A 19,770-nucleotide genomic window follows, 5' to 3' on the forward strand; every position below is an offset into this window, starting at 1 on the left:
GCCACCAGGTGGGCACCACAGCGCCCTGGCCACTCCGATTTGGTGGCCATTAAAAAAATTCCTCCTGCCACAGATGCCCTGGGGGGTCCTGGAAAGCAGGTCTGCTCCCCATCTCTGACTGTCAGCATCCGACTCCCCCACAGACCTTCAAGATGACATGTGGGTGGCTGACCCTGCTGCCCTCCGGGAGAGGGGGTCCCAGGCACAAATGCCACTTGGCTTCCTCTTTAACCACTAGATCCTTTCTTTAAAATGAAATGTCTGCTCTTAACAGCATTTGAGTTGCTTTGAAGTTTCAACTCGGCAAAGGGATCAGTTTTGACCTCAGAGTCTCAATCAGCAATGTGGGGAAGGGGGGGACCCTACAGCCAGAGACCTGACCCCAAGAGCAACCGCGGTCCCCACGTGGGGCAGCAGTGGGCAGCTTGTGCCTTAAGTTCACACCCAAGGACTGTGAGGTCAATTCCCAGCGTCAACGGTCCCTAGCAAGCAAGAAACCAGTCTCTGTGACACCCACACACACCTGGCAGCCCCTGGCCTCGCTGCCCTGGCGGTCATGGGCCGCGTCAGCGTGATAAGGAGCCTCTGCAGCTTCTCACTTCTGAGCCAGACCCCGCATGCGCTCAAGTCAGCTCCGGGAAAGCAGAAAACTCATCAAGGTTCAAATTTTAAAAGCAAACTATGCTTGTTGGTCTCATGGCCCTTGGAGGATTTTCAAAGCTCTTCACATCTGTTATTTGGTTTAGCTGGACGGTGACGGTGCAGGAGGGGGACGATTCCCATTTTACAGACGGGAGGCGGGCTCAGCGAGACGCACGGAATCCCAGGGCTGCCCAGCACGAGGGGCCCGCGCCAGGGTGCTGGAGGGGGTGGCCGTCAGCGTGAAGACGGGAGGCTCAGGCCCCCCGCCCTCCCACTGGCGGCTGCAACAGCTTCATGGCTCAGAATGGCCTGTGCCCCCAGGCCCTCAGGGTGGCTGGCCAGATTGCGTGGGGGCTTCTATTTATCCATGTCGTCTCATGTGTGAGCCTGCCAAGACTCGGAAATATTCCTGTCCCTCCGTTCAGATCGGCCAGCAGATCTGGAAATGGCCATCTGGGGGCTCTATTTCATGGCTCAGGGGAGGGAACCGTGTGGTCTTTAGTGGGACCCATACCGCTGAGTCTGGGAGAGTGTGGACACCCTCTGTGGAGAGGGTTCCAGAAGTGTGGGCCAGTGCTGACCCCTTCTGTGCTCACCAGAAGCCGGAGGCATGGGTGACTGTTGAACAGCTGGCAAGAGCGCCCCGGTTCCAGGGAAACTGGGGCAACCAGACCCCTGCCCGTATCTCCTTCCGCAGATCTGAGCTGCCCGAGGGTGTCCTGGAACCCGGTCTGCCACTAGCCACACATCGAACAATCCCCTCCAGCCCAGCGCTGTTCATCAGACAGACGACGGGCCGAGCGGGGTGAAGGGCAGGACCACAAATGCCTGGGTTCCACCTTGCACTGGTGGGGGTCGCCCTGCCCCGGCTGCGTCCCTGCCCCGCACCCCTCACCGAATGCTGCTGGGCTGTGAGCCGGACACTCACCTCGTACAGCAAACAGCCCAGAGACCAGATGTCGGACTTGAAGTTGTAGCCATTCTCATGGATCCTCTCGGGTGACATGTAGTACGGTGTCCCCACTGCAACAAGGAAGAGGAAAGAGGGGTGAGTGCTTATGCTCCGTGCAGGGAAGGACACGGGGAAGGGAAGGCGTGGAGGCTGGGGAGAGACCCAGCTTCTATCGCCCTGGGCGCCTGGGCCGCCGCCTCTGACTTCCTTCCCCCACTCAGTCAGAGGAGACAGCCGGACCGGACTGGAGCTCCCACACTGGGCTGGGCGCCAAAGCCCCTGGGGACAGGGATCTCCCCAGACCTGAGAATCCGACTGGGGGCTGGGCAGCTGGGGACAGTGTTTCTGCCAAGGGCCCAGGGGAGTGAGATACAGGGGCCAGGCTCTGGGAAGCAACTGATCAAATGTCCTTTAAGGTGAGTGCTTGCATCCTGGAAGAGTCCAGAATTTCTCAACAGTGGGAAGCAAAAAAACAAAACAAAACAAAAACCCCAAACAACGAGAACAAACCTGTTAATGCTGACCAAGTGCATCACATGTGTTCACTCATTTGTTTTCCTAACAATCCCTCAAGGAGGCATACCCACTTTACAGATGGGGAAATGGAGGCTCAGAAAAGCAGCAGGACTATGGTTCAAACCCAGATCTTTAGGCTCCAGGAAGTGAGCTCTGAACCACCACCCTTGGCTGGCACCAAATGGCATGTTGAGACTTGGGGTTGGCCAAGGTGACTTAAATCAAACCAAGGACAGAAAAGACAGTAACCATAAAAGACAAGATAAATTGGACTTCACGAAAATGACAAACGTCAGTCCCCAAAAGACCATTTAGAGAGTGGAGCAAGCTGCCGGCTGGGAGAAAACAGTCTTCCCTACACATACCCAAGAGCGGCCCCATACACACAATACTTTTAAGGCGTCTGTAAATATAAGTAAGGGACAAACAACCCCCTTTCTCAAGTCAGCAGAAGACTAGAAAGGGCACCTCACAGAAGAGAATTTCCGAGTGGCCAATAAGCACACGAAACGAAATTCTTCTCATTACTGCTCATCAGGGCAACACAGATTAAAAGCAGAGCCAATAACCACCACCCACCCACCTGAATGGTTAAAGTTAAAAAGACTGATCTACACCAAGCTTGATGGCGTGGGGGCCACTGCAACCTTCACGTGCTGCCGAAGGGGACAAACAAATGGTACTCCCGCCTCAGAAAACCCCTCTCACAGCTCAAAACACCGCTGGCGGCATAAGCAGGTCAATGTCCCAGCAAAACGAGGGCTCTGTCCATCAAGAGACATGATCAGGACTGTGCAAAGTGGCCTTATTCATAGTTGCCAGAAACCAGAAACAAAAGCCCATCGACAGCAGAATGGATAAATTGCTGATGGGGCCTATTCACACGACGGACTAGTAAACATGAACAAACCAGAGATCGTGCAGACACGGTGTTGAGTGAGAGCAGCCAGGCACAGCCGGGCACGTGCTACCTGATCCCACTTCTACCAAGGACAGGATACATGGATATATGTGACAGTCCGTCAAAAAGCAGAGGGGGCACATTCTTGGTGACGTGGAACTGTACAAAGATGGGAGGGTCCCCCGAGAGGAGGTGAGCTCCCGGTCACCAGCGGCATGCAAGCTGCTCTGGCTGAGGAAGGGCCCGGAGTCAGAATTTGTAAACAGATCTGTGGTCTGAGACTGATTCCAGTCCACTTGCAGGATGATTGTCCTGGGTGCTTTAGGATCAGACTTTAAAGGCCGCTGCACAGAGGACACGTCCACCGGCCGGGAGACGCCACACGGACATGACGGCGGCTGCCGCTGCTCCAGCCGGAGTCTGGCTCGGCAGAGGCTGAGCCTGACATGTGGCTTGTGACAGATGAGACACAGGACAGGAAGGATGTCCTGCATCACAAAACACGCAGGACCCTGGGGGAGAACAGGCCTTTCCATGAGCTGGAAAACAACAGGTGCCCCAGAGCAGGGGTCAGGCTTCAGAAGTTCGTGGGCCAAAGACACTGGGGCAACTTTGATTTTGCCAAGTAAGGGTGTTTTAAGAGCACAAACCCCCAACTACCATTTAGCGTCACTATTATTCTAAAAAGAGAAGACGGTGTAACACTAGAATAAGTGGAAGAACTCATAATCTCAAACTCAAGGGCCGTTACTTTGAAAAGTTCAGCTGTTTGAAAGCTTGACTGCCTTCTAGTGTTTCTCATCTCATTAGAGATGGACGGAGAAATTCCACGGCCAACCTGTAAAGGCCGTGAACGGTGGTGGGAAGCCGGCTCTGGGCCCGAGCTCCCTGAGGCAGGCCCTTGTGAACCAAAGGGTCCGGGTGCCCTGTGCAGGGCCAGGACCCAGGGGCATCTTCTAAGTCACAGAGTTAATGACTGTCCTCACGTCATCATCATTAACACCTCTTTCTTGCAGCCTAATGCCCCACCTACTTACGGTACTGCCCAAGAGAACGGCCTGATGGTTGCTGCGTGAGGACACCAAGCGCCCTTCGATGGCAACCGCTCTCCACCCGGGCAGCAGCCATCACTTAAACACACGTCGGAGAGATGTCTTCCTCCATGCGTGCCTGCTGGCTGAAATCAGCAGGCCAGCCGCTCTTCAGCAGAAAGAGCGGTCAGTCAACATACGACTCCACGTGGGATTCTGTGAGCACACTGCACCTGCAAGTAGCAGCCTCTTGTACATCTGGTCATGAGGGAGCAAAACGAACGGGCAAGTATGAATCAAAACCACAGGTGGGACCCACACAGCTCTCAGACCAGACTGTGAGTGACTGTGGAGGGAGGTCAGAGGCCCCGTCCTCGGCAAGGGACAGCGGCGCCCACTGCTGGCTACGTGTCACCCCCGCCCCTGGCCCCAGCCCTCGGGGCTGGGAGGGCCCTGATGCCTCTCGCCACCCTCAGTCTTGCCCTCTGCTCACTTTACACCCACCCGGGCCTCCACAGCAGGAATTTGGGACAGATGCCCTGCAGAGGGGCCAGGCCCACCTGAGAGAGAAGACTCTGGGTGCCTGGCCCCTGCGTGAGGCCCTCACTCTGCCACCCAACCCCACCTGCTCTCCAGTTCGCCTTTGTGCCTTTGCACATGCCGTCCAGGTAAGCTGCCCCTCCCCCTGCCAGGGAGAGCTAGCTGCTCCGTGAGGTCTGGACTTTTGGGTGGTCCCTCTTTTCTGCCACTACTTTTTCTCTCCGCTGGGGCTCCAAATCCCTCCTCAGGCTTGCCTGTCGTGAAGACCTTGGGGAACATGGAGAAAGAAAGGTAGAGAGCACCACTGTCCCTTCTCCTTCATTTTGTACCCAACCTTCAACCTCTCCATGGCTCTTTCTGCTTTTACCCGCTCCCACAGTGCAGGGGAAGGCAAACACCCAGATGTAATGTGGACTTTCCTCTAAGATGCTAGTGCTGCACATTCTATCCATCTGCCTGTCAATCTATCTACCTATCCAACCCCTGCATAATCACCCATCTGTTGTCTGCTTATGTATCCACCCATCAGTGTATCATCTGTTCATCTACCCATCAATCCACCTGTTCATCTGTCCTTCTGCATCCAGCCTTAACTGAGCCTTGATGTTGTGCTGGGCCCTCCCAGGGGTTAGCCCATCAGGAAGTATTGAGTTTCCAGTTCCCGGAAGTGTCCACAAGGACAAAGGGAAAGGCTGGCGTGACCAGGAGCTGCAGCTCAATCACTTGCAGATGCTTGTTAAGAACGTGGACCCCGGCTGACCCCCAGGCCTGTGGGATCAGAATCTCCGGGGCTGGCGCTCGGGACACAGAATCTCTCCCTAGTTCCCGGGAGATGCTGACACTCGTCACAGTCTGGGGGGGCTGGGCAAAGCCTCCCCCACGGCATGCTTTCAGGTGCTGAGCCACCTGCGGAGCAAATGAACCCATGCACTGTTAGCGTAGGGAAATGTGGCCTGTCCCCACTGGGCACTGGGTCCTGGTGACCCCACCCCTGGGCAGATTCTCCAGTTTGCTTGACCCCACCTGTGAGCCTTAAAGTTGGGGTGTTCAGCTTGTGCAGGGGTGAACACAGCACCTCTTCCTGTCTTGTCAGCTTTTCCTGGGAATAAGTCTGTAAGACCTGCTTTTTATACTGACAACAGACACTCAAACGTTACGAAGCATTATGCACAACTTGAATGAGTTTTAAAGATAAAATGAGACACTTCAAAGAAATTCCAAGCTTGCTGCTGGCCCCGGAGGATATGTCCCCAAGCCCCAGGGGAGCGGTGACTCTGGGGAAGATTGGGAGAAGCCGACAAGAGGAGGGGCCTTGAAGGCCTCAACCGGCTGGGGCCCCAGTCCTGCCCCAGGGCCCCCCGGTTACTGCCAGCAAAGCGGCAGCGCAGACTCTGGGTCCAAACCCCCTTCTAGCAGCCTCCCCATTGGCTCCCCAGCCCCACCAGTTCCCAGCCAGCCCCCCCCCCCCCCCCCCCCGCCCCTCACTCCTCGCAGCGGGGGACGGAGCTGGCATAAGAAACAGGAGCCTAACAAACCCGACCTTCCCCGTGTCTTTGCCTAGAACTCCCAGATTTCAAACCGGGTGGATATCAGAGGAGGACGTGGGACCTCAAAGCGGAGGCTGATTAAAGGGGCCGCATCCCAGAGACGCGCGGCTCCTGTCAAAACAAACTTTGCAGTGTCTGGAGATGCTCGCTGTGTTTGAAACGTGTTCATCAGATATGAAAAAGGCAAAGATTTCACATGAAGGAGAAGCTGGCGTCTGTGGGCTGCACTTCTTCCCCACTGGGCAGTTCTGAAAATGGCTGAAGAAATGGGTGTCCCCTCTGCCACCCACCGGCCACATGTGACTAGGGGCTGGGACCCCGCGTGCAGCCCTGGCTGGTGGCAGAGGTGGGGCTCGCATGGACTCGGGATGGCACAAGTTTCAACCCCCCAGCAGGAGAGAAGTGAAATTCTCTCTCCTAGCCTCAGTTTCCCCATTGGTGCGACAGAAGGGTTGCACTCAAGGGTCCCTGGAGGCCTCCGCTCTGCCCTTTGGAGCCTTGGCTTCCCTCTCTGGAAAATGGGGACAGTACAACTGACCCCACAGATGCAGGCAGAAGGGCTCTAGGACCCCCCCACGGGCCCCAGGAGGGAGAGGTGGAGTGCAGGCTGGAGGGCTGGGGAGGGGGCAAAGCGAGTGAGCGAGTGAGTGAGTGGGGGAAGCACACAGAAGGAAGGGAGGAAGGGCTAGATTCCGGAACCAAAGCAGTGGCTGGATGCCTCTGGGCTGGGGCCAGTGACCCGAATTTCCCTCTCACTGTGACCCTGTGAAACTCCCTCCCCACCCCCAACATCCAACCAGGCCCCACATTCTGAGGGTGCTCCCCTCCCCTCCACCCACCGACTGGCTTAGCCCTCTCTGTCCTGCCCGGTCCCACCCGTCCTCTGCCCCATGCTTGACTAGCTTCTCATCCCCCAAGGGAGAAAGGCCAGGTCCTCAGCCTGGCATTCGAGGCCTCTCCAGACTGTCCCTGCTCCCCACAACCCCCAACACTGGATCTTCCGGCGGACACACACACCCTACCATAGTCATCTGTGTCGGCGCCTGTTGTCGCGTCTTTAAACCGGCAGCCAACCCTATGCCCGGCACACGCAGCCCTCAAGAGAAGCCGTGCTCTTTCCTCCGTGTTGACTTAATTACAGATTGTGGACATCTGTACAGGTATCTGCCTGTTCCTGGTCCGCAAGGCCCTCTAGCAGATGTGACAATCCAGGCTGCTCCGTGCAGCACCTATGTCCACCAGGTGTGAGGGTCTCACCACAGACGGCCCCGGGGTCTCGGCCATGCCTCGGGCTCCGGCAGCACCTGGGCTTCCTCCTCGGTTAACCCGCTGGGATGCCTCCCACCCCCGAGGAGGCTGCAGCACAATGGCCCATAATAGGTTCCTGGTGTGCGGCCTGGGCCGGCGGGTGTAGACCTGCCTGAGCCGGCAGAGGGGAGCTGCAGTCCGCCTCCCAGCCAGGCCCGTCCAGCGAGGTCCTGCGAGACCCTCTTCTTCCCTCGCCTGCGTCAGCTCATCTGGGGACAGTGTGTGTCCTGAAATACGCCAGGGTGCGGCAGACAAGCCAGGTGCCCCTGGCCTGGGGTGTGTTCTTCCAGGACCTCCACCAGGTCAGTGCTCAGAAATTGGACGCGCCTGCTTCGGAAACCGGATGTGCCTGCTGAAGCGGGTTTTCTGGGCCAGTTATTCCAAGCATCTGGGCTGCTGGGATGGGCAGCAGGCGGCCCAGGGAATGCATCTGCACGGTGCTCTGTGCCCCCGCGGAGGGGTCCCCGGGGATGCTTGGCTGTGAGGTCCGTGCACCCACTCAGCAGATGTTCCCCAGGGCCGAGCAGGGGCGCGCTCTAGGGACTGCCCGTGTGGCCAGGACAGGAGGCCCATCCTCCCTCCCTGCAGCCCAGGACAAGCCCCCAGGTCCCGGCAGTGCTGCTGAGAGGGCAGACGCGGTTTTCCGGAGCAGCTGGGCACCCAGAGAGCTCATCAAGACTCACGCCCACTTCCCAGGATGCTGTGGCTGTGCCTGGAGAGGAGCTCTCGTCCCTGCGGGCCAGGTGACTACAGGGATGTGGTATCCCTCCCTCTGGACCTTAGTTTCCTCATCTGTCAAATGGAGATACTAAACCTCGTTGGAATGACTTTTTAAAAAGCAAAACATGTTTCAAACATCTTTTAAGCCTTGTCTTCTTCGTTAACTCATGTCTTTGGTGAAATCCGTGAAGGGCAGCCCTGGGAGGATCAGGCACAGCCCCCAACCCTGGTGGATCCTGGGCTGGTCAGGGCACATTTTAGAGACAGGAGCCAGGCACCAAGCCCATACACTGGGGCCCCCAGGAGACTGTTCCACCTGCACCTTAACGCGCCCCCCTGGGACTGACCGGATCTGGGGGCCTCCTGAGAGCAGGGAAAGCTGCAGAATCTGGTCCCCAGCACCTAGCCCTGGGCCAGGGTGGTCGTCCAGGGGAAGGTAGAAGGACGGAACTTACACCCTGTGGTCAGGCCAGGGGTTTGACAGCCTGGGAAAGCCAGTGTGCCCTGACCGCTGGACCTGCGGGGCTGCCCCTACTCGGACCTGTTCCCTGGCCCGGGAGAGGGTGGCGTGAGGCCCAGCAGGCCCGGGGCACAGGCCACCTCCCCGCCCACCCCTGATCCCAGCCTGCGGCCTCCCTGTCACTGCTGCCGAACAAGCAGGGCCTGCTCTCCCAGCCCTACAATTTGTCTTGCAGCTGCTGCCGTTGCTCGGAGCGAGACACTTGCTTGTAGCTTGTGAGCTGTGTATCGGCAAATCTTTCATTTTTCTTTCATTACGCCGGCGTGTACTGTCACTTAATTTTTATGTATGCAATCCTTCCTGACAAATATGATCTGCTGCCTGGTAATTCGTCTGACGCTCATTCTGTTCCGCGCTCTAATTACGGATCCTATTCCTGACACCGAGGCAGCCGCTCTGCCACCGCTGGGTACCGCACCTGTCAGCCTGGCCATGGCATGACTAATGCCCTTTCATGCCAGCCTCGTGTTAGCAGATACAGAGGCAGGGAGGGGCCTGGGGGAGGGAGAGGCAGGAGGGGATGGGATTTGCATAAGCCTGGCCAGGGGGTCAGCAGCCTCAGGAGAGGAGGTGGTTGCCAGGGCAACGGGGCTGCCTCCACGGCATCCCCACATAGTAGGTGCACAGAGGCGGCGGATACATAATTCATGCCCACGCTCAGGGTGTGAAGGAGCCCTGACCCTGAGTCCTTTCTGAGTCACAATGCAATGGCAATTAGTCCAATCTCTTGCTCGACCAAATGTGTGCAGGAGTCTTAGCTGTTTGCAGACCCTCATTGGAGAGGGGCCCTTTCTCCTACATCGGGGGGACTTTGGGCCCTGGGTTTCAGCTCCGTGCCATCCTGTGGTAGAGCCCCGGCCTCGGTTCTGCGAGTGGTCCTGGGGACAAGGCCTTGGCATCCCCTGGACACACGGGCACAGGGCCCCAGGAGGGCTCCTCCCATCCACCGCATGGCCTGGTTGTGGCTTGGAGGCCTCGGGAAGAGCCCGGCCTAGCGAGCAGCCTTTCCCCCAGTTCCAATTCCTTCTCATTAATATAATAAGTGCACCAGTCTGAGTCGATACACTCACCCTGTCGGACGAGCCCGTACTTCTGCCCATTCCTAATGATGTGATCTTAACCAGCTCTGACGAGCGCGCAGTCTCCTCGGTGGAGGGACCGAGAGGAGGGACCTGACTGACAGGGGACAGAGGCAGTGGCTTTAACTCTTCTCTTTAACAGTTGCCCTTGAATGTCTGGCTTTTAAAGCTCTTGAAGCAGAGGTAAACAGTCCCAAACTCACAGAACCACGGACCTTCCTAAGGAAGCGTGTGAGGGGACCGGGGAACACAGGGCTGCCTCTGGGCACAGCCGGTGGCTGAGGGGGTGGGGGGGTTCTGGAGGAAGAGCCAGCACATCTCCCAAGGCCCAGCCCTGCTCTTCTGGAGGAAATGCGGGCTCTGCAGCAGAGGCCCGGGTTCGAGTCCTGACTCTGCCACTATGTGACTCAGGAGAACCCCTCTGGCTCCCGGGTTCCAGATCTCTCGTTCACACAAAGGAAGGGGCCTATGGACCCTCACAGCTACTGGAGCTGTGAGTAAAGTGTCATAAACGCAGGGGACGTCCTTTCAGGCCCCACCCCCCCATTCAGACACACACATGTGCACACTCATTCCCACACCATGCTCTCACACACGTGCACACACATTTGCTCACTCCAGGAAGCAGCTCGGAGCTGCTGATCTCCAGTTAGTGCATTTCTCCTGATTGTGTGCTTCACCCCAAGAGCCTCTAAGCCGTCGGGACCTGGATGAACAGTGACAGACCCCACCAGGAAAGCGTGTCTTCTGGAAAGCACCTTGCCGTCACCAGAAGCTGCTGTCTGTACTCACGGCACGCCGCAGGCACTCGGGGAGAGGGTGGGGGACACACGGGCGGGGGCCGTGAACAGGGACAGAGACCACGGAGAACAGAGTCGTCTCCAAGGGAGGGGGTCAGCCTTCACATGGGCAGTAAGCCTCTGGAGCCCCTTCCCCAGCGAACGCCACCTCCAAGAGGTGGGGACGGGCTGGTGGGAGCGGATCTGCATCCCCCCCACCCAGCCCTGGCTAAATGCTGATGTGCCCTGTTGTAATGCAGAGGGGACCCCACATCTATGTTCCACCGGGGGCTTTTCTGGTTTCTGTGTTCTAATCAACTGAAAACTCCTTGTCCTCCAACATTCCATGTTTCATACCCAGTCACGCACCTGGTGTATGGATTCCAAACTGGGCATCGATTCAAGGAACCCAAAACCCACACGTGCCCAGGTGTATCCCCAAGTCCAGCCTTTGGGTGCTCCCCAACTCCCGGAACGGTGCCAGCCCGCCATGCTCGGCACTTAGGCGCCCCACGCACCCCGCTCTCGGGCTCACCCATCCCTTGCTTCCTGCCCCACTCCCCTCCACCCCTCACAGTCCAGTTACAGTGTCACCTCCTGCTGGGTGAGAACCGGACAACCGGGTCCCTGCAGCTTCAAAGCTGCTGCGTAAGAGCCGAAACCTGAGAGAGCCCCCATGAACCCCCCTGGGAGGACTGGACCGATGGTGGGGCACCATGCAACGGGACACGACATGGCAACGAGAAAGAGGGGACGGCCACCCTGTACGACCACAGAGCCAAACCAAATGGGCTCCGCCGTCCTGTCCTGGAAGGGGTGTGAGGCAGCGTGGGGTGCAGGGGAGCCCCCTCCAAGGCCTCTCGGTTTGCCCCGCTCTGGGTCGATGTGGTGAAGAGGCGCATATAGACGGGGGCTCGGAAAGGCATTACCTGCATTAACGGACCGAAGGCCCCGTGGGGTGAACATTCGCGTCCCCCACCAGCCGCTGCTGGAATGTGTGCACGGGCCTCCTTACCTAGGGAGTGGGCTGCGGTGGTCTCGGAGCTGAAGAAGCGGCCCAGGCCAAGGTCACCAAGCTTCACGATGCCTGTGGCCGTGATGAACACGTTGGCGGGCTTGATGTCTACAGAGGAAGGAGAAGGCAGCTGGAGTGGGGGTGGGAGAACGGGGAGGGGGGGGTAGGGGAGGACCCACAGCCTCGATCTTGAGTGTCCTTGGGGATCAGAGGATGGGCACACGTGAGGCCCTGGGCTGGACTCTCGCACTCCCTGAAGGCCAGGCAAGAGGCTCGGCACCCACCTGTCTGGGGAGTACAAAGTGGTCCAACTTCCTCACAGATGTCCCCAGAGCAAGGAACGCTGCCTTCTGGGCCGCAGGGGTGCCTGGCACCACCCCCATCCCCGCACTGCTGGCTCTGGTAGGGAGCAGAGGTGCCCGGCCCCCCACCCCCTCACCGGCTCTGGGAGGGAGCAGCGGTGCCCAGCCACCCACCCCTCACCGGCTCTGGGAGGGAGCAGCAGTGCCCAGCCACCCCTCTACCCCCTGCTGGCTCTGGTAGGGAGCAGAGGTGCCCGGCCCCCCACACCCCTGCTGGCTCTGGGAGGGAGCAACGGTGCCCAGCCCCTCACCCCCAACCCCCCACTGGCTCTGGGAGGGAGCAGCGGTGCCCAGCCCCCTGCTGGCTCCGGCGGGTGTGTACCTCGGTGCATCACCCGGCGAGAGTGCATGTGCTCCACGGCGCTGCACAGCTGTGCGAAGTACTTCCACACCGTCCTCTCAGGGATGAGCCGCTTCTGCTTCTTAAAGTACTGTGAGGGGGGGAGACAGACAGGCCTGGGTGGCGGGCCACAAGGGAGGTGGCCACGGGGCAGTGTCCCTATCCTGTCCCCAGCGCTAGCTGGCACCTGGCACGGGGTGGGTGGTCAGGCTGCCCAATAAACAATACATCTGGAACAAAGGGCGCAACGTTCCCGTCTGAGCTTCAGCCCCGAGCGGCCCTCCCTGGCCACCGGCCTGTCCCCACCCGGAGCTGAGCTCCCTGAGGGTGGGGGCCCCGAGTCCTGGAGGACTCTGCGGAAGGGAGGCCCGGACTGCATCTGGAAGGCTTCTCCCAATCACACCTTTTCTGGCATTTTCTGGCCACATGCCCGTCTCCTCCCACAGCCTGATGGGGCAGCTCCTTGCCAGAGCGACTGCCATGGACTCTCTCTGCCCCTAGCCCCAGCTTGGCCCGGAATGGGGGTACCCGATGCCTGGGGGTTAAATGCCCTGCCCCTGGGAACTGGCAAATCTCCGTGCAGCAAGGAAATGGCCAGACGTTCTTGAGTGGACCCCCCTTCCTAACCCCCTCTCAACAGGCATTAATCTACTTCATTGCCTGAAAAAACACATTTAATCCTCCAGAAAACAGAACTAAACCCAAAATACCACGCAAGCTGCAGGTTTGGCCGCCCCAGGACACTCCTGGCCCAGGGAAGGACGTGTGTGGTGGAAGACAGGACCTGGACCAACATCTGAGGAGCACCTGCCTGGTGCAGCTGCTGTGCTGGGCCCTGGGCAGGGGTGACTGCACCCGTCTTACACACGAGGAAACCAAGGGCCAAGCAGTAGCTGGGGAGGGGCGGTCACGCCTCGACCGCAAGCGCCCAGGGCCACACTCTTAACCCTAACTAACTCTGAAGGACACCGGTAACCACCAGATAAGGGACCGAGCTCAGAGAGATTCAGGAACTTGCCCAAGGTCACACAGCTGGAGTGCCAGAGCTGGGACTGGATCTGGGCACCTCCAGCAATGGGACAGTTGTAGCTGAAAGCCCCTGGCCTGGCAGTAAAGCCCCATGAGGCTCTCCGAGGCTCCGTTCTGGGAGCGGAACCTCACAGCGAGCTGCCCAGGCTCCCAGCACAGACCCCTCCAGGCTCTGAGGTGGGCTGGGCTGGAGCGTTATTTACGCTGTGATGTTGGTTAATCCTCATTACAGCTTTTAAGCTCGGCTGCGAATGGTGATTTTCTAAATGTCACGTCCTGTAAGCGCCGTGTGACATTTAGCGGGAAGGCGCAGAGTCCCTGGTGGGTTCTGGGGTGGCTGCAACTCTCAACTTCACTGTCCGTCATAAATAATGTCGGCGCTGTGGCGGTGGTGGCATTGCTTGGCCTGAGGCTGCAGGCCCTTGGGATAGAGAGCTACTGGCCAGCAGCCTTCAGGCTAGCCCAGTAGGGGGACCGTGGTGCAGCCCAGGCCTGGGGCTCCGGCAAGGTCCCCAGCTCCCCTTAGTACCCAGAGGCAGCCAGAGAGTGGGAAAGGCCACTCAGGGAAACTGAGCCCCAGGCATTGTAAAGAGTGTATTACAGATGGGGAAACTGAGGCATAAGGACCCCCCCGCCTCCAAAGGAGAAGGGTCTAGAAGGTGTGTCTGCCTCCAGACTGAGGGTCTCTCTCCTGCCCTGCGCCTCCTGCTTCCTGGGGGCAGCACCCAGTCAGGGCCCTGCAGGGGAAGGGCTGGGTGCTGGAGCAGAGGGGAACAGGAACAGGCAGGGGGGAGGGCGCCGTTACCCAGGGAGAGGAGGCAGGAGGGCTCCTGACATGAGGCCTGGAAACCAGGATGCTGCCCCCCAGAAACCAGTGGGTAAGGGACCAACTTGATCTCTGGGCTGGTGTGGGCCCTGAGGAGGCCAGGGGGAAGGGCAGGGCAGCTGGGGAGGGAAGCCCCATCCCCCCGGCCAGGCACGAGGTGCTGGACACCCATGTGCCTCCCTCCTCTCTTTCACCCAGAAGGAACCTGCGCCCAGCCCCGTGGCCCCCGCAGTCCCTCACGCACCCCCAGAACAGAGATGGAAACCAACCTTTGTGGGTAAGGGTCTGATTTACCCGGTCACATACCCCCGACTGTTTGACCCCAGCCCTGCTCTGCGGACTGAGAGGCTGCAAGGAGGCCGGGGTCTGCAGGGGCTTCAGGGCGCAGCCCCCTCGCCACGGGCCCTTCCTCTGTCTCCCCTCCACCTCTTGTCCACCGACTCCACTCTCGCCCCCCACCTCACCTTCCGCTGGGCGTTTCGTCTTTCTTCCAGAACACCATGTGGACCATGAGTCCTGGGAAGCTTCTTTGCTGACTCTGGGGCAAGGCCTCGAATCTGGGCCCCGACAGTGAGGCCCTGGGTGACCTGACTGCCCCACCTCCCCCTGCACTCCCTGCCACCACCTCACCTAGTGCTTTGTGGACCCTGGACTGCTCATGCCATTAGGCTCTTGCAAGCTGTTCTGCCACCAGACCCCCATCTCCTTGTGGGTCTCAGCTCAGGTCACCTCCTCCAGGAAGCCTTCCCTGGCCCCCCCAGGTCCTGAACTTGGCTTGCTCACATGGACTTGTGACTGTTTATGGGTCTGCCCTCCTGTTAGAAGGGGAGCTCCCTGAGGGCGGCACCCATGCCTAGGTCTCGGCACACAGTAGGTGCTGGATGTGTGCATGTTCAGCAAGAGAACGACACGTGAAGGAGACACACAGGGTGGGTGGGGGTGGGAGGGGGGAGAAGGAAGAACTAAGACATGATAGAGCACATCTGCTGCCACCAGGGAATCTGTGTGGAGATTAACATCCCTGCAAACACATTAATATGTCAACGAAAATATAAAAGCAGGTGATAACAGCTCAAGTAATGCCGCTTCCCAACGACGCCCGAATTCCTAGGAGCCAGATTTCAGAAGAGCAAGCGCGAGCAATTGCTCAATCCCCAACGCCTGGTGGGAAAGACGGAGAATCCATATCTGGCCCCGTTTGCAAGTGTTGCTGGGAGCACGGTGGGGGCCCTGGCGTAGCTGGCCTAGCTCAGAAGCAGCTGGACTGGGCTGGGGGAAGGAGGCGTGGGGGGGCCCAAGGCAGACCGCCTGCAGACGGGTCAAGCCAGCAGGGGAGTAAGGGCCTCGAGAGAGGAGCAGGGGGCGGGGCTGTGGGCTTGGGCTCAGGGGTCCCACAGAGAGGCTGTGTAGCATCAGGCAGGGGAAGAAACCTCTCTGAGCTCTGCTCTCTGAGGACAGTGTGCACCTAGTGATATGTGTGCTCATCATGGCGTGGTTCACAGTAGTGCTGCCGCTGCAGACAGAGCTATGATGGCTCCTGAGTCCAGCCTCCTGGTGGGCCTGGTCCTGGACCTCAGGAGGATGGGGAGGAGGGGGGTGAGGGGGCAGAGCAGTATGGGGGCTGCCACAGGACACAGAGCAAGAGCCAGACCTGGCAAGTCACTCAACCTCTCAGAGACCCCCCCCCCCCGCCTTAGTCACTGCATGAGTGAAGGTGTCCCTCCAGCGCTGGAGGGGCCCCACGGAGATCATTTGGGTGCTGACGTCTGGAGGGCCCCAGGCTAGGAAACAGAGAGCGGCGCCACACAGGCATGGCCCTATCCCCCATGTTACTGGGGGTCCTTGGGTAAGTCTCTCAGCCTTTCTGGGCTCGGTTTCCCCATTGGAAAGTTGGACACATGACACATTTTCCAAGATTCTGTGAGCTGGGGTCTGACTTAATACGGGATTCTGTCCCTGTCCCTTCCGTGGGGCCGCCTGTGGGCAGGCTGGGACAATGGGAGCAGCCAGAGGCGTGCTTTTTGTCCATGGCCGACCCTGTGCCAGAAAATGGGGACACAGCCCGAGTGGGCTTCCTCCAGGCCATGGCTGAGGCCTGTGGGGTACTGGCAAGGGAGGTGGAGTGGCCCTGGTGGACAGCCTCCACCCGAGGCCACAGCAGCAAAGACTCCAGGCCGAGGGGCTCCCTGTGTCTGGATGAGCCCTGGAGCCGGCCTGCCTGCCAGGCTCGCTCACCTTGATCATCTGCGAGAGGTCACCGGCATCGGCCAGTTCCAGCACGATGTTCAGCTCATTGTCCTCAATAAATGAGTCCAGATACTTGATGATGTTGGGATGGTTTAGTTGCTGTCCAAAGAGAGAAAGAAGGGGAGGCAGAACCAATGAGGGCCAGTCCAGCCCAGTGTGTGCCCCTTGCTGGCACACAGCAGGCACTCTTTAGCAGGGCCCTGGCTTTGCTACAAACGGGAGTGTTGTGGGGGAAAAGGCCTGTACTTGGGAGTCAGGCAAACCTAGGCAACAGTGGGAAAGCCCTTCTGCATCTCTGAGTCTCAGTTTCCCCATCTGTACAATGGGCACAATGTATTGATGAGTAGTAGTGGGCATTCGAAGCACCGAGACCTCTAACATAATGTCTAACTTGGTGACTGCCTGGACCTGAGACTCCGCGGGCACCTGTGGACAGGATCCTCCCCACCTTCACCACCGGAGACCCTCGACAGGGTCGGGGCCCCCACCGCCTACTGCTGTGCTCAGCACACCTTTGCTGGTACTCCCAAGTGTGCCCATCTCCTTTCTTCCTCCCTCCTCTCAACTTGACACATCCTCTTGAAATCTTGAAAAAAAAAACCAAAAAACCCCAACAGTTCCCGGCGTGAGAGCCGCCGAGTGCCTGCTCGGAGCCGGAGCTCTGGCCCGACCGCGCTGGCCCACGTGCTCTCCAGACAGGACAGCTCTCCACCAGCTGGAAGCCAGCCCCCGCCTGGCTGAGAGGGGACAGACCTTGGCAACTTTTTAGAACTCAAACTGACTGTTTCCACCAAATGATCCCAGAGTCTGGGAAAGCAGAGGGGACTCAAGTATTCTGCCAGGGCTTGGTCGGCCAAGTCCATGGGGTGGCAGAGGCCACCGTAGCACACATCTTCTACAAGACCTAGAAGCTGCTGTAAAAGGGACACGCATTTGTGCTCTATGCTGCCCTGCGCGTGTCTTCGCATTCTAAAATGAGGGAGACCTTGGCAGACATCACATGACTATGCTTTCTGCCATTCATTCTTTTTTTTTTTTAATGTTTTATTTATTTTTGATACAGACAGAGACAGAGCATGAGAGGGGAAGAGGCAGAGAGAGAAGGAGACACAGAACTGGAAGCAGGCTCCAGGCTCTGACCTGTCAGCACAGAGCCCGACGTGGGGCTCGAACCCACAAATGTGAGATCTGACCTGAGCTGAAGTCGGAGGCTTAACCGACTGAGCCACCCAGGCGCCCCTCTGCCATTCATTCTTTTCCCACTCCAGGTCTGGATGGGCGGGCACCCCTCAATCAGAACCCCGGCAGCCACAGGTGGCCTCTGTCATTGGCCATGTGTCTGCCCCTCCCTCGACTCCACTCTACCCTGATGCCCACTGCCCGTCCGAACCCTCAGGCCCCCTGCTCTGGGCCAGCCTCTGGGCCCCACCCCCTTAACCAGCATAGAGTCTTAGCCTCTACATTTAGGGCAATGATCCGTTTCAAATAAATGTTTATGTACAGCGTGAGGTGGTCAAGGCTCACTTCTGTCCACCCCTGGATGGCCAGTTTTCCCAGCACCTGGATTGAGAGTCTGCTGAATTGTTGTGGCAGCTTCGTCCAAAACCACCTTTACCCAGATTTTGTTTTGAGGTCTTCCTGGAACTAACACTGGCCATCGTATCAGCTGATACTTTTCATTTACGAAAAAAAAATCAAAGTGAATGGAATGCTGGCACTTGATCAGGTTGAAAATGCTTCAGAGTCTTGAATGCACCTTATGAAGTGCTAGTGCCATTATTATTATAAACGACAGTTCCCTGTTCTTGCACCCCGCTCTTGGAGCTCACCTCGCCCCCTTTCCAACTTCCCCGGGGGAACCTTACGTCCTCCCAGGGAGGGCTCCTGGACACCCACCAAGGTCATCAACAGACTGGACATCAGTTTTTTGAAATACTTGGAAAAACTGGACGGGGTCTGGGTGGGAGTGAAAGCTTCAGTCAAGGGGGCTGTTACTGCGAGGTGCTGGCTCCTGGGGAGAGGAGGGAAGAGGGGGGAGGGTGAAGGAGGGGGGTGGAGGGCGAGGCCTCTCTCCCTGCTCTCAGGGCAGGCCTGAGGAGGGCAGGTGATGTAACGGCTCCCTTGAATACCCCACCAGGCTACAAAGGCACAGATCAGGGCAAAAAAGGACCCCAAGGGTCAGCTGGGGGGAATCCCTGAGGCCCGGAGAAGGAAGGGACTGACTCCGGAGGACAGAGCTGGGCCCAGAACCGAGGACCACTGTCCACCCAGAGTCCCCTTCTCAGCCTGCAGCCAGTTGGGGAGGAAGTGCTCTGAAGATGCGAGGGGCTGGGTTTCTCGGTTTGGGGGCGGGGGTAGCTGCTTTGGCTTCATGTATCTGGGGTTCACATAAGCAACACCTCAAGATTCATCTCCAGTGCGCTCCTCCTGACAGCATCGGCTGCCCTCTCCCTCTCTGGTGTCCCCACAATCCACACCCGTCTCTCTCTCTCTCCCACAGATTGGAGTTCCACAGGCTGGGCCTGTCCCTGAGGCCCCGGGCCGGGCCTGGCGGTCAGTCTGTCGGTCGTGCTGGCTGCCAAGGGATGGATGACGGCCAGAGGGAACGAAGGCAGAGGTGACAGTAAGGGGCTCAGATTCCCCCTCGAATCTCTGCCGCCAGGGGCTTTGCTCTGTCCCACCTGTGGCCCCCCTGGGACCTGATCCAGCAGTCTGCCTTGGATCTGTCTTCCCTGCTCCCTGCATCCTTGTACTCAGCACACGGTGCTCCCAAAAACTGACTATATGAATGCACCATCTATGCCTGTGTTCCAACAGGGCCCGTCTTCCCACCCCACCTTTGGGGGACCTCCACACTGGGAGGTTTTGGGGTTCGGGTCCTGGCATGAATGACATGAATGATGTTGCCCAGTGGCCCCTGGGAACTGTGTTTCCCTTTGTTTTGCAGGAAACACCTCGTGCCCTGGCACATCCTGTTGACTTCCTGCGGGCGGGCTGGGGAGCCGGATCAGCCTTCTGGAGAAGGGCTGGTGGTTGTAACCACGATGACAAGGGCTGTCTGTGACCGAGCACTTACACGCAACAGATGCTACACTGAGCCCTTCCAACCCATCTGTTTTCATCACCCCTTCTTATTGACGACGAAACTGAGGCCCTGAATGGTCAACAGCTTGCCTACGGCCACAGACCTAGTGAGTGAGGGGTGTGCCCACCTCCAGAGCCATGGTCAATGGCACTCAGCCACACTGCAGCCTGAGGAAGCCCCCGGAATGGGCCCAGGCCACACCAAGCCTCACCTGTGCCGTCCCTGAAGCCCAGGGACCCAGAACAAGCTGGCTCAGTATGTACGCACATACACTTCCTTACTCATGGTGAATGACACACGTGCATTCCTGCCACGGTGGGGGGGGGGGGGG

The 19,770-nt window shown here is 58.6% G+C and overlaps 1 protein-coding gene across 5 annotated transcripts in view; it reads right to left on the minus strand.

Annotated features, from left to right (window-relative positions):
• Positions 1–19,770, minus strand: part of NEK6 (NIMA related kinase 6) — a 79,174-nt gene that overhangs the window by 11,102 nt on the left and 48,302 nt on the right. For 4 of the 5 annotated variants that reach the window (XM_029919565.1, XM_029919567.1, XM_029919568.1 and 1 more), the window contains 4 exons: positions 16,343–16,453; positions 12,235–12,343; positions 11,551–11,658; positions 1,571–1,665 (listed from right to left, as the gene is read on the minus strand). In XM_029919565.1, coding sequence (XP_029775425.1) covers positions 1,571–1,665; positions 11,551–11,658; positions 12,235–12,343; positions 16,343–16,453 — 423 coding nt within the window. The remainder of the gene's footprint in view (positions 1–1,570; positions 1,666–11,550; positions 11,659–12,234; positions 12,344–16,342; positions 16,454–19,770) is intronic. The other variant, XM_029919566.1, reaches the window with a different exon arrangement.

This window comes from Suricata suricatta, chromosome 13 (assembly GCF_006229205.1).
Source record: "Suricata suricatta isolate VVHF042 chromosome 13, meerkat_22Aug2017_6uvM2_HiC, whole genome shotgun sequence".
NCBI lineage: Eukaryota > Metazoa > Chordata > Mammalia > Carnivora > Herpestidae > Suricata > Suricata suricatta.